The sequence below is a fragment of the Parambassis ranga genome, chromosome 8, assembly GCF_900634625.1.
Source record: "Parambassis ranga chromosome 8, fParRan2.1, whole genome shotgun sequence".
Taxonomy (NCBI): Eukaryota; Metazoa; Chordata; class Actinopteri; family Ambassidae; genus Parambassis; species Parambassis ranga.
In genome coordinates, this window is record NC_041029.1 from 4,561,835 (window position 1) to 4,575,026 (window position 13,192).

General features: G+C 42.6%; 1 protein-coding gene across 9 annotated transcripts in view; it reads left to right on the forward strand.

Moving 5' to 3' along the window:
- rbfox1 (RNA binding fox-1 homolog 1) overlaps positions 1-13,192 on the forward strand; it is a 139,628-nt gene that overhangs the window by 105,083 nt on the left and 21,353 nt on the right. For 7 of the 9 annotated variants that reach the window (XM_028412597.1, XM_028412599.1, XM_028412602.1 and 4 more), the window contains 3 exons: positions 8,904-9,197; positions 12,556-12,702; positions 12,805-12,858. In XM_028412597.1, coding sequence (XP_028268398.1) covers positions 8,904-9,197; positions 12,556-12,702; positions 12,805-12,858 — 495 coding nt within the window. Of the gene's footprint in view, positions 1-5,148; positions 5,239-8,903; positions 9,198-12,555; positions 12,703-12,804; positions 12,859-13,192 lie in introns of those variants that run through there. The other 2 variants (XM_028412598.1, XM_028412596.1) reach the window with 2 other exon arrangements.

Here is a 13,192-nt window from a genome sequence, read left to right on the forward strand (position 1 = left end):
ACACACACACACACACACCTAAGACTGTGCGTTCCGGTGAAGGAATATCCCTCGTTTGCATGCAAGAGCTGCTGCAGTGTAGAGAAAAGCCAGTTTTAGTAGATTATGGAAATGACTGCGTAGAGATGAAGTCTTTTTGTTTGTCTATGTTTTCATATGCATGTGTGTGTGTTGCTGATGCACACAGGCTGGTGTGTGTGTGTGTGTAGACAAAGCAGTTCCCAAAGTCCATGGTTACACAGTGGTTAGCTGACTTTGTGCCAGAATGTCAGCTTTCTTTGCGCGTGAGTGTGTTTATTTTACTGTGTGTATTCTGTACGTGTGTGTGTGTGTGTGAGTGGACAGATACATATGTTCCTGCATTCTTGCATATGTCTGTTCAGCTGTGTAAATGTGTGTTTATATGGGAGAAAAGACAATAAAAACAGGAGGTCAAGGTGAGGTGGAACGTTGTCATCAAGCAATACGTTCTACTGTGTGTGTGTGTGTGCGTGTGTGTGCAGCACGGATTATGTTTAATGGAGAAAAATGCAAATCATGTAATTACAAGCCCCAAAGCCAAGTATTAGAATTAATGCCTGCAGCAGATGCGATGGAAATGAAGTAAATTTCTGATGTGAAATTAGCATACTGTATGCTAGGACAACCCCCACCCCACACCCCAATGTACACGCACACACACACACACACACACACACACACACATTGGGCTTATTGTCCCTTTATCACCTTCATCATATTTTACAGATATGTGTACATAAATTATACAGCAGCTCTTTGCTCTCTCTATAAATCAGAGGACACTGCCTACCACTACTGTGTGTGCACAAAGAGTTGCTAAAATGATCTCTATATTTTATGATATGAATTTGGCTCCCTACCAGCAGCTCCTTAAGTCCTTAAGTGTTCACACACTGACAGCGCCGACATGTCAGAGAAAACTGGCTTTAATAGTGGAGCTAAAGATTTTCCACCTGAAGGTGGCAGTGGAGGAAAAGTAAAGTGGTCACTACAGTATTGATCTGTTTACTTTCCCCAGGCTGGTTCAGGTTTGCTTTTATCTCGCTGGATTGAGCCAGTCACACCATATTCTGTGACCTTAAGAGAGACAGGATCACCTGCCCATGGCCTACCCTGTAATTACTCTCACTGCCAATAGGGGGGGGGGGGAGAAAAGAATTATTCGCTGTAGCTTTACAATGCACAGTGTTTTTAAACTATTGTGAAGCTGAAGAGCATGATTTTGTATCTGTATACTAACGGTTAAAAGTTTGGAGACACCTTCTCATTCATATTTTATTATTATCTACATTGTAGAATCATACTGAAGAGTATTAATCATCTCAATGATGTAGTCACCTGGAATGTTTTCCATGAGTACTAATGTACCCTCTCTATTGGGTTTAGGTTGGGTGACTGTAAAGGCCAGGTTTTGGTTTAATAGCCCTTAATAGCCTGGGGGTGTGTTTGGGCTCATTGTCCCATTGAAAAACACATGATCATCCTACTAAAGGCAAACCAGATGGGACAGCATGTTGCTGGTTAAGTGTGCCTACATTTTTTTTAAAACATTTTTTCACTAGCAAAGCACTCCCCACACCATCACACCTCCTCCTCCATGCTTCGTGGGGGGGGGGGGGGCACAAAATGTAGAAACCATCTGCTAACCCTTTCTGCCTCTGAAAGGACAGTTGGCAGGTGGAATCTCAAATGTGGATTCATCTGTACAGATTTCCACTGACTTTAATGTCCATTTGTTTTGTTTCGTAGCCCAAACTATTCTCATTCTGTTGATCTTCCTTTGCATCTGAGGTCCTCTGCAGCAGGCAGAGGTAACTCTTGGTTTATCCTTTCTTGGGTTTGTCATCATGAGACGCAGTAGTCAATAGATGGCTCAACAGTTTTTTTGTCTTCCGTCAGAGTTTTCTTCAGAATTAATCTACTGATGCTGTATTTGCAGGTTGCCATAGCGTGCCACGCACAATTGAATTTTCCATCTAAAAAACCTCCAGTGTAATGAATATGTAAAACACATACAGAAATACCCGTAGCTGAGTTCCTGTGGAAGAGACCATTTGTAGAATTACCCAAAACTCCCTGATTTCCCCTCAACAATTATTAGATTCCACCATCTTCTAGAAATTCATGTTAAAATATCTGTGGTTTTATTTGCTGAACTCCCTCTCCCATAATGTTTGGATTTGTCTATTTTTATTCTGCTGCTCCCTCTCTCACCCACTCACTCACTCACTTTACTCTCCTTTCTCACACACACACACACAGAGACACACACAAGCACTGGGTTTTGGATCAGTTTAAAGTGTTGGCCATGATACGTTTTAGTAAAGCCAGTGAAAGCTCATCTTCATGTTGCCTTGGAAACGTTGTAGGAAGAAAATGTTTGATATGTCCTTGGAGGACCTGTACGGCATGCATATGTGTTTGTGCACATTCCTTGTGTTTATGTGCGTGGTTGTTAACATGCGCAGTATCTGTCAGTGTTAGTATATGAGTGTTTTGAAGGTGCCAGGATTAGTTTTTGTTCTGTTTGGGTTTCTGTTTCAGTAGAGGTCTGCATTGCTAAGATACAGTTAGTTACAGTAGTTTGTTCACAAGCCCCTAACTGGACACACACTGAGGAACAAAGGGTTAAAGGTACATTTCTGATGACTGTGTTTAAATAATAATAATAATAAAAAAACATTTAAAATCTCTGACATCAGTTCAGTTTCATGACAAAGTGTGTTTGTGGTCGAACACCACATATACTTGTCACTCTCACACAGCAGGACAGCGTGATGTCCCCAGTAGCCTTTGTGTGACTGTAGAATGAATAAGTGACTAGATAAAATACTTGGTGGGTGAAAACCCTCAAATAACCCTGACAAAAAAAATACCCTAGGCTTTCAGTTTCACACACACACACACAACACTGCCCAGACAGCCTACAGAGTGTGTGTGTGTGTGTGTGTGTGGGCGTGTTCAGGTTCATCTGCATGGCAGTTGTTGCAGGCAGCCAAGGTCACATCACAGTTTATGGCAGGGCTTTCTGTCAGAAATCAAAATTTAAACGGATGAAATGAACCCGAAAAACACAGCCACACATTTCGAACAGAGACAGGAACTGCTGACACATCCCGAGGAGAGAAAGTATGTCGGCCATGGAGCGGACAGTGTTGACTGACTTCATATTACCCATTACAGACAGTTACATTAAGTATGCTTCCATGTAACATACTTGCATAGTGTTTACATTGGATTAGCCTGGATAAGACTGAAATAGAGGCGGCTATATCATGCTTACAAAGGCCAAATATAGTGAAGTCACAACTGAGCACTTCTCATGTTTAAACCTCCTGCAGAGTAAACAAAGTTACAAAATGTTACATAAACATATTGGCAATGCCATAAAATGTGCAAAAAAAAGAAAAACTTTGTCATTACGTGAGGTGTTTTAACAAGATTGTTCACAGTTTTGTGTGTATGCTACAAACACCCCTCTTCAGCAGCCAACAGATGGGCCTATATCATCTGTGTTTTCACAACCGCTCGCTCGCTCTCAGCTTGCTGTATGTGCCAGTGTAATGGTTTTACAGTTGCTTGTAAGTGCAAACATTGATCCTGACAACAGAATGACATCTGCGGACTTGTTAAGCAAATGAACAAGTGTTAAACACCAGAGGAGAGAAGCTGCTGTAATGATGATGCAAGTCATACAAAGTTATGCATTCAGTCAGGAAACACACACACAAACACACACGCAACTCATATTAACGAAAACCCGACTGGATTGAAAGAGTAACACTGGGGCAGCTGACATTTCAAAGGAGGTTCTAATTGATTGGAAGTTTATTCCAAATGTCATTTCATTTATAACCTGTTGAAAGTAAAGGGGGTTGTGCTGCATTATTTTGCCACTGGTCAACTGTATGTAGCATTTTAGTGAACTACAAAACAGTGGAGGACTCTCATTGGGGTGCATCAAATTAGCAAACTTCTCAATTTGTGCACTAAAAAAATGCACAGCAGCCATTGTTTGGGCTGGGGTTGTGTGAGCATGTCTGTGCTTTATTGTCTCATTATCAGTCCACAGTGCTTGGCTGACTCATGACTGAGATGAAGTTCTGTCTCACTCAGTGAATGAATGAACGTCTGGCCTCCAGTCTTCACTGAGTAGAACTGCCAACCATCCCTGCAGTTCTGTGTGTGTGTGTGTGTGTGTGCTGCTTTGGTCACACCCTGCATCACATCGCCCCAAACCATCTGTCAACTACACAAGCAGGACACACACACACGCACGCACATCTGGCCGGAACTCACCTTTTCACCAACCCCTTCATCCTGCTTCTTCTTCCTTCCATTCACTGTCTCCCTGTGCATCTGGGCGATCAAACAGTTAGAAGGCCATGGCCGCTTAGCAAACTATTGATCTGTGCGGATGATACACTGTGTGTGTGTGTGTGTGCGTGTGTGAGTATGTCTCTGTTGATTTTTTTTTTCCCCTGTCCTCTGCTCCGTGATTCATTGTTGACTGATAGGCCTTTCTATGAAAGCCGCAGATCCATAAAGAAAGGAAATGGAGTGAAAACTGAGTAGCTTCATTTGATGAGAAAAGTAAAGTGAGCTTCTTTGAATGTGGTCGGCAAGAAAATGAGTTTCAAAATGTTATGAATTTCAAATATATATATAGTTTTTTTTATACATTACCAAATCCAAGATTTTTAAGTCGGCATGCAGCAGGATGTGTTAACTCTTCCCATTCTTGTCTTGAATCTGCTGCATAAACAAACAGATCGGCCTGTTCTTTGACCTTTAAATGCAAAATAATTATGGAAAATGGGCTTCATTCATGCCTTAGTACACCCAAATCTCTTCTAGCTGATTAACAGCTGCCTGTGATTCCTTTTGGCCGTATAATGAGCATTATATCATATTGACTGAATGTTGGGGAAAAGGTGAAGGGGGGGATTGTCAGACAGAGAAACAAAAGTGTAGTGAAAACATTTTTGCGAGGAATTTTGCTTTCATTCACAGTGGCACCTCCTCTTCCTCCTCCTCCTCCTCCTCCGCCTCTCTCCTCTGCTCATTCCCCCACTACATACACACACACACACAAATACACACACACACACAAAGCCTTCCATAATTGATGCTAGCTGTAGGCAGACACTGGCGGGCTGGACTTTATAGCACAGCTGGATGTGCATGGAGGAAGGCAGAGGCGAGATGGTAGAGCAGGTACTTCTGAGAATACACGCTGTTATTCCTTTCTCTCTTTCTCTCTCCCTCTCTTCCTCCTTATTGTCGTTTCTGTACTCTCGGCTCTCTCACTCCACTCTGTTTATTGCTGTGACTGCAGAAGGCAGCGTGCTGCATGCTCCATTTGTGGGTCGTGTGTGAGTTCATAGAGCATGTGTGCAGCTCATGCAGGCTCGCTGGGGCTTGCAGGATATGTGCGGTTGTAGACGTGCGTGCATCTTTATTCTTTTACACTCCGTTCTTTCATCTTCACCTGTGGTGGAAGCCTGCAGGACTCGATGAATTTACGCATTAGAGAGAGAGAGGGGGGGAGAGAGAGCAAGAGGGAGTGAAAGAGGGGGGAGCTGCAGCTCTGTTCTGGAAGTGAAACCAAGACACCCTACAAGCTGGAAAAGGTTTGTTGTGTTAGTTCAGCAGTGAGAGGAAGGCAGAGAATGGCAAAACGCAGGAAAGAGTCATTTTTTCACTTAAATGAAATCTCCCCTTATTTTAGTTTCATATAGTCTGATGGGTTCTCCATACTCCCTCTGAGTCCTTGAATAGCAATGAGTTCCCCTATCATTCAGTGGTTCAGTGTCTTGATGTGAGCCCAACTTGTCTTCTCACCATGGTTTCTGGCGGCTCCATTAACAACCTTAAGCCAGCCGCAAGAGCTACACTGAAAGCACTATTTGTAGTAAAAAAAATCCTGACATAAGGCTACACATTTGACTTGCCCTCTGTTATTTTGACAGTGTAAGAATAACCTACAGTGCCCAAGTGGATCATGATGCCTATTGTCAGGAAGAGAATAGAGGTAGTATCATCAGATCCAGAAAACCAGGAGTTCAGGGTTGTCAGGGAAACCGCTGGCCTTTACCTCTCTATAGTAAATGTTCTCTCTGCAGCGGTATGACCCCAATCTTCTTTTAACCTTAACCAAGGACCTCTTTTAACCATGACAACAAAAGTTTCTGAGGCTTATTTTAATCCAAAGCTAGAAGGTAAACCTACCTCTTACAAGCAGCTTCGTCTATCGGCGCTGGCTGAAGCGTGGAGCTAATTTTAGCTGAAACATCTTTTTAAATGCTTTTGTGGATGACATGAAAACATCATTGTGTCACTGTCTTTGAAGAGCTTTGAAGGCTGTTAGCATGAGTTCGCAAAACAGTTTGTTAAGGAGCTGCTAAATGTGGATTTGGATGTGTTACATGTGTAGGCTGTGTCCCTTTTAGTAGTGGTGTGGAGTAGGTGTTCCTCAAGTGTCTATGTTGGATCCACTGTTCACCTCAATGTCTTATTGTTTGGTCACAGTCCCATTTTTTTCCCCCTAGATGGTCATATAATACAAAATTATGCAGAACGTGTGAATGTGTATAAAGCAAATAGGCAAAAAGCTAAAAGGTGTTTTTATACAGAAAGATGTGGTTAAAAAAATGGACTCCTGGAGTTCAGACAGCAAAAATAGGTCAGACAGCAGAAGAAATGTGTGATTAAAGCGATCTGACAAGCCGGAAAACCATGGCAAACAGCAAAGGAATTACCTTCACTGGAGCTTTTTAAACCTCTGTTGCACTTTTTATACACACTTCTTGCTCTGTTTACCGTAATGCAGTTTTCCTGTAAAATGAGGTGTTACCTTGTGTAGATAAGCAGCAGGCTTGTTTACAGCCTCTCTCATCATCTAACTGTTCTCAATCAGCTGGGCCTATTTTTAGTGATCTCACTAATGACATTGGTGTTGTCATCACTGATGGCTGGAGCTATGAAACGGGCACAAATTGTACCCAGTCGGACCCTGCAGCTCCACAGACCCGTGGCTTTCACTGAGAATGCTGACTGAACAAATGCAGTGCGACAAAAGGCTGCAGCACAGTCTCTCTCATGGAAGTCAGCGTGAGATTTTATGATGCTCTCAGAGGAAGGATAGATAATCAATGGAAGGGGGGGGGGGTAATTTAAATTTAAAACTAGAGTAGTATTCAGGAGAAAAATTGGGAAGCATACAGAAAGACATTTCCATCCCCAAAGTGGAGAGAAACTCTTCCTTCTCTCGTTCTTTGTGCTTATTCAGAATCTTAATTGTGTTCCTTCAGTTGCCTGTGAGTGTATATGTGTGTGCAGTGTGCATGCGGGTGTGTGTGCAGCACTCTGCCACGTAAAGCATATTTCAGCCCTCTAAATGTGGTTCTCATTACACAGCAGAGCATTTAGCCAAGACTCACTGTCTGCATCCCTTTCTCTCCTTCACTCTCTTTCTTTTTCCTACATATGGCCTCTCTCTCTCTCTCTCTCTCTCTCTCTCTCTCTCTCTCTCCCCCTCTCGCTCTCTCTCCCTCCCTCTCCCTCTCTGCCTCTCTCCCCCCCCCCCCCTCTCTCTCTCCCTCTCAGTAATGGCAGAGGCGTACTGTAAATGTCCCACAGGAGTAACTTCACTCTCACACACACACTCACACATACTTATAACACCACACACACTAAGTGTTTTAGGAGCACATTCATTTTCCGTCTCTGAATCTTTCCACTTTTTTTTGTGAATCACAGCTACACTCAGTGAAAACCACACTTCTAAACTCATTTTTTTTTAGATGTTTTGTTGTTTTTTATGTTTGTTTTGAGCTCATTGCTGAGGTTTTGGGTGTCAAACTTCATGTGTTGTGTTGTGATGTTTGTGACAGTTACAGACACTTTACTGCATTACTGAAAATTGTCACATTTAATCTTTCATTTAGTCAGAGACTTTGTACCCACACACAAGAAGCTTCTAGTCAATCATTAGATCTCAGTGTACCAATAAAATGGGCGGGGCTGTGTCACCAACATGCTTTATGCTCCTTTTTTGTGCTCCTTTGCTTTCAAATACATATAAAACTTGCACAATGAGCTGTAGTTTGACAAGTTCAACAAAAAAAGTTCAATGTTAATTTGCTTGCAGTGCTAATGGCAGCTATGACTGGGAGTACTTTCTCACTTTTCATTTGTGTTTAAGAGTGTGTGTGTGTGTGTGTGAGAGAGAGAGACAGAGATGCAGACTGCCCTCTATGATCAAGCGGATAACCCTGATGTCTCAATGATGGATAAATTGGTCCTTATTACACAGGACAGCTTTTCAAGTACATTTCCTCTGCGCAGAGTAGACCAGTGTGTGTGTGAGCGATCTAGTGGTAATGCAATAGAGTGGAGTTCATTTAACTGAGAGTCTCATTACAGTAAGAAGTAGGGAGGTTTGATTGAAGAATAGACCATCTAAGATGCTAATCAAATCTGCACTGTAAATGTTCACAGAGAGTTGATATAAAGAGCACAACATATGAACTTTGACTAAGCTGAAAAACTTTTTTTATACCTAATGTTTTTTTTTTAGTGAAGTGGATTTTCTGTGATTTCACATGGACATCAGATTGTTACCAAACACTGCTGAGAAATCAATCAGCAACCAACCTGCAACCGGATAATCTAATGATAAGCTACGGCTTACTTAAGAGACCTGAGTCAAAGGCGGAGGGGACGTTGTAAGTGATCTGTGCTGAACCAAAGCAAGTGGTCTCTTTAAAAACCTCACATAAAGCATCAACCATTGGTGTGGTTGTTGTCTACCTGTTTGTCATCGTGATGTTTAAAATGCATTCATAAACTAAACACACATGATCTCTTTGTTCACGCAGGGTAACCAGGACACACCGGCACCCCCGGACCCATCCATGGCCCAGGCTTACCCATCTGCCCAGTTTGCGCCCCCTCCCCAGAACGGCATACCAGCCGAATTCACAGCTTCACACGCTCATCCGCATCCACACTCCCACCCACATCCACACCAGCACCCAGCAGCGCCGCAGGATTACACCGGGGTCCAGGCCTCCGTCAGCGAGCATCCGCTCAACATGTACCAGTCCTCACAGAGCCACAGCGAGCAAAGCGGGTCAGACTCCAGCAGTCAGACAGTCACCGGCACAGCCACAGTAAGTCAAGTCTTGATTAAGATTTGGAAAGATGGGCTTGAGGGACTGGATCATGGAAACATCTCTGGAATTCTCAAACATCACCTGGTGTTGGGTCTCGGACTAGATCAGGGCCCAGCGATGTGCACATCTCTCTTTCATGTTTCTGTTTTTAGCTCCACAGTCATGTCTTCTAGTTCCTTTAATTACATAAACATGGTAATGCATCCTGCTTTCGTTTGAATTGACTGATGGGGAATTCCAGGTTTTTAATGGCCCAAAAGTCCCCTAAATCAAGGTTGAATAGTGCTAAAACTGCCTGGGGGAAGGATGTCAGGTGTACTTTGTGGTTGACAAAAGGGTCCCCCATCCTTCAGATGTAGGTGGACCTCTGAGTCCTGACCTGAGGAGCTGCTGTTCTCTGATGTGGCTCGTGCTTGTTTTGTTTCCCCAGCGCTCTGTGCAGTGTAGTGATTGTGTTTTTATAGTTGTATAGCACGTTTAGGGAACAGACCCTGCAGTGTTATCTGATTATCACTCCGACGCTCCAGCTCCCTAAAGACAATCACCGGTGATCTCTGGGGCCTGTTTTGAGGAACTGTTATAATAGAATTCATACAATTTATAATGCTGCATATATGAGTGCAGCCTCGCAGGCGACAAAAATCCTGCTACTCATTTGTTCTCTGGATTTATAACTCAGTTCATATTCATAAATATTTATGACACCAGTGGCCTTAAATGTCATAAAGATGGGAATTATTTTGCATAGGAATAATGTGTTCCCTCAGCACTGCAAAAATGCTTAGTCTCCTTTTTCTTCCTCACCTGGACCTTCAGACTTAATTCACATATGAAATATTTATCGGAATCAAAGATTAAGCTCTTGATTTGCAGGAGTCTCTTCCGTCAGAGACCAAAAACAGCATTGATGAATATATTATGTGAAACTAATATAACTAACAAAAGTTAAAAATGAGTAAACAAAATGGAAATTAAAAAGTACATGTGGCTAATTTCTGTCTGTTTTGTCAGGATGCCTCTTAAACCCAAACATAATTTTAGATAATCTGGATTAACAGCTGCTTTGTTTCCAACCAGTGTGATCATCCCGTCATGAAGGGTTATTTCCTTTGTCTTCATCAATTCTTTCTGACCTCAGCAGCTCACATGGCTCATTCAGAGCTGAGTCGGACGAGTAAACAATCTAAAAACTGGCCTCCATGCTGTTTACTATCTCTGTTTTTCAGTAGGTTCATGATGTCACAGAAACATAAGACTCGTCTGCTGCATCGAGTTGTAAACCTGGAAATGTTCCTTTAATCTTCCAAAACTTTATCGTGAATGCAGCTTTTGTTTACGTGCTGGGCGCCAGCCGTGTGATGATTTATTTGCTGCAGCCCTCAAATTACTCTACCAGAGTGTGAGAGAGTGAGAGGAAGAAAAGCACGCTGGCAGCAACAAGATGGCATACAGTACATCTGGAAGTCTCATCAGTTCTCCTTCTCAGTGTGTCTGCTGCGCGCCCCCTGTTTCTTTCGCCATCAAATCTCACTGCTTCATTTCTCTCTTCTTTTCCTCGTCATCTCAGGCGCATGTTTTCTCCGTCTCATTCCTGCACGCTGACAGCAAACTTCCACTGTAAAAATATCATAATTGTAAACGTGGAAATCAACAGAAAGATCAGAGTAACACATACAGTGTGTGTTTAAAAACTGCAAGAATGGGCAAAGTGAAGTTGGAAATGTCTCCGCCTTCCTTTGCCTCTCTCCCTCTGTAATGTTAGTGCGTAGTGCTGCATAAGCATCCAGAGAGAATGATCTCATCTGGCCGGAGTGTTTATAGAGCGACATCAGCCTCCACTCCCCTCAGAGTGAGCCCCACATTATGGAGGAGAATGAAGCAGAAAGAAAAGATTTTTCTAAAATCACACCCACAATAGGTCTGTGAAAGCTACTGTATATCCAAGGTTTAAAATAATAATAATAATAGACTCTAATCAATAGATTATGATACATGGGCATCATTCCATTTAGCTGATTGCTTTCCTTTTTTCTAATTTTTTTTCTTTTTTTCCTTGGGTTACGGTGTTTTTGTCTCCTGTCCACCTCTCCGAGAACCTAACATTAGCCACCATCTTTATTATCATCTCCAATATGCCTGAAACCCCTCTACATTCAGCCTGGCTTGGCCTCACACATCACTTTCTGATGCCAAAAGGGATGAGATGAGCTGCTTAGTCTCACTGTTTGTTTGTTGTGTTTCTCCACCGCGAGTGTAGGCGGATGTCGCCGCAGCCAAGGAGCTCTGCACAGATTGCAGTAACTGCTCTGTGTGTGTGTGTGTGTATACACTCCTTTCCATATGTGCTGGTATATACCTAGGCAATGCGTGGAAGGCTTGCAGTCTGCTGGCCTTATGCTGCTACTTTTCAAACTCACACACCCACACAAACACACACACACGTCCACACAGGCAGGCAGGCAGGCTGTATTTTTAGCTGGCTTGAAGCCTGGAAGTGTTTGCGAGCAGGAGAAGGAGAAGGAAGGAATGGAAAACATTGTCTTTTTTTGTTGGATTTTACATATGGTAGCAGTTTCTCTGCTCAGGACTTGTATTATCCAACCAAAGAGCTACTGAAGAATGATCACTTGAAAACCTGGGGAAGGATTTGTCACACACTTTGACTTGAATAATCAGCACTGTCGCTCCACCTCTATTTTTTAAAGGCAAGGTTTGTGCAGAAATGCAGTCAAGCTCAGTCCAAAATCCAAGCAGAGAGCAGCTGATCTCTCAGCTTTGCTGCTGCACTTATAGGTTTTCCATGTGCAGGGGGGGGGGTTCTCTCTCTCTCTCTCTCTCGCTCTCTCTCTCTGTATGCAGATGTAAAGGTAGGAACAGGTCCCACCAAATATAACCTGCTGCATGCTATTAGCTTAAAAAAAAAAACGTCTTTTCTCCGTATGTGGGTTTTATTACCAAGACTTGCTCAGACATAAATTATCTGAAAAGCCAGCAAGGACACACTGACAGTTTTTGTAACAGACTAACTTGAGTGTCACAGCACACTGTGGAGTCCTCTCTTGTGTTTAACAGCCATTGATCTCACTCACACTGAGAGCTGAAGGACAAACACAGACTCCTGATGGTACTCTGTGTATGTGTGCATGAGCATCTATTATGTCTGCCTATTTGCATAATTTAACTCTTTTCAGGTTTGTAGTCACTTTCTAATGCAAGTCTTCTCTGTATCCATGCTCTGAACTCTGACACTAACGGAACAGTCGTATGTCAGGAAGCTTGTAAAGCTTGTAAAGCTTGTAAAGCATTCAAATGCCTGTTTTTCCTATTTCAGTTGTCTCTTTTGTTTTGTTTTTAGCAGACAGATGATGCGGCTCAGACAGACAGTCAGCCACCGTCACAGACTGTACCTGAAAGCACAGACAGCAAGGCTCAACCCAAGAGACTTCATGTCTCCAACATCCCCTTCAGGTTCAGAGATCCAGACCTCAGGCAAATGTTCGGCGTAAGTACATCAACAGCTCATGTATACGTAATCAAAACATACATGATTCATGACCAAAAAAAATCATTACTGTTCTCTTTCTTCTTGTTCGTTTCTTTGCAGCAATTTGGCAAAATTTTAGATGTGGAAATCATCTTCAACGAGCGCGGCTCTAAGGTACAAGACTTTTCTCGTCTTCTGCTTCTAATGTACTTCTACAGTAACTGTTGAGACTTAATCGGTGCGGAGAAATCAATCAGCACAAATTCCAAGGCACCTTGAACTGCACGCAATCACAATAAGATGTTTGTATCGATGAAAATGCTCTAGATTGATGTTCAAAGTTAATTAAGTATGTTTCCACTCTATTTCATTAACAAACAAAGAGAGTCATAGCTGATCAATATTTGTGTATTAAAACATCCTTTATACTGAGCCTGCCTATGGTGAGATGATCTCTCTCTTTTTTCTTTTTTGCTGTTTCCTGTTGCTCTTTTTTTTTACCTATTGC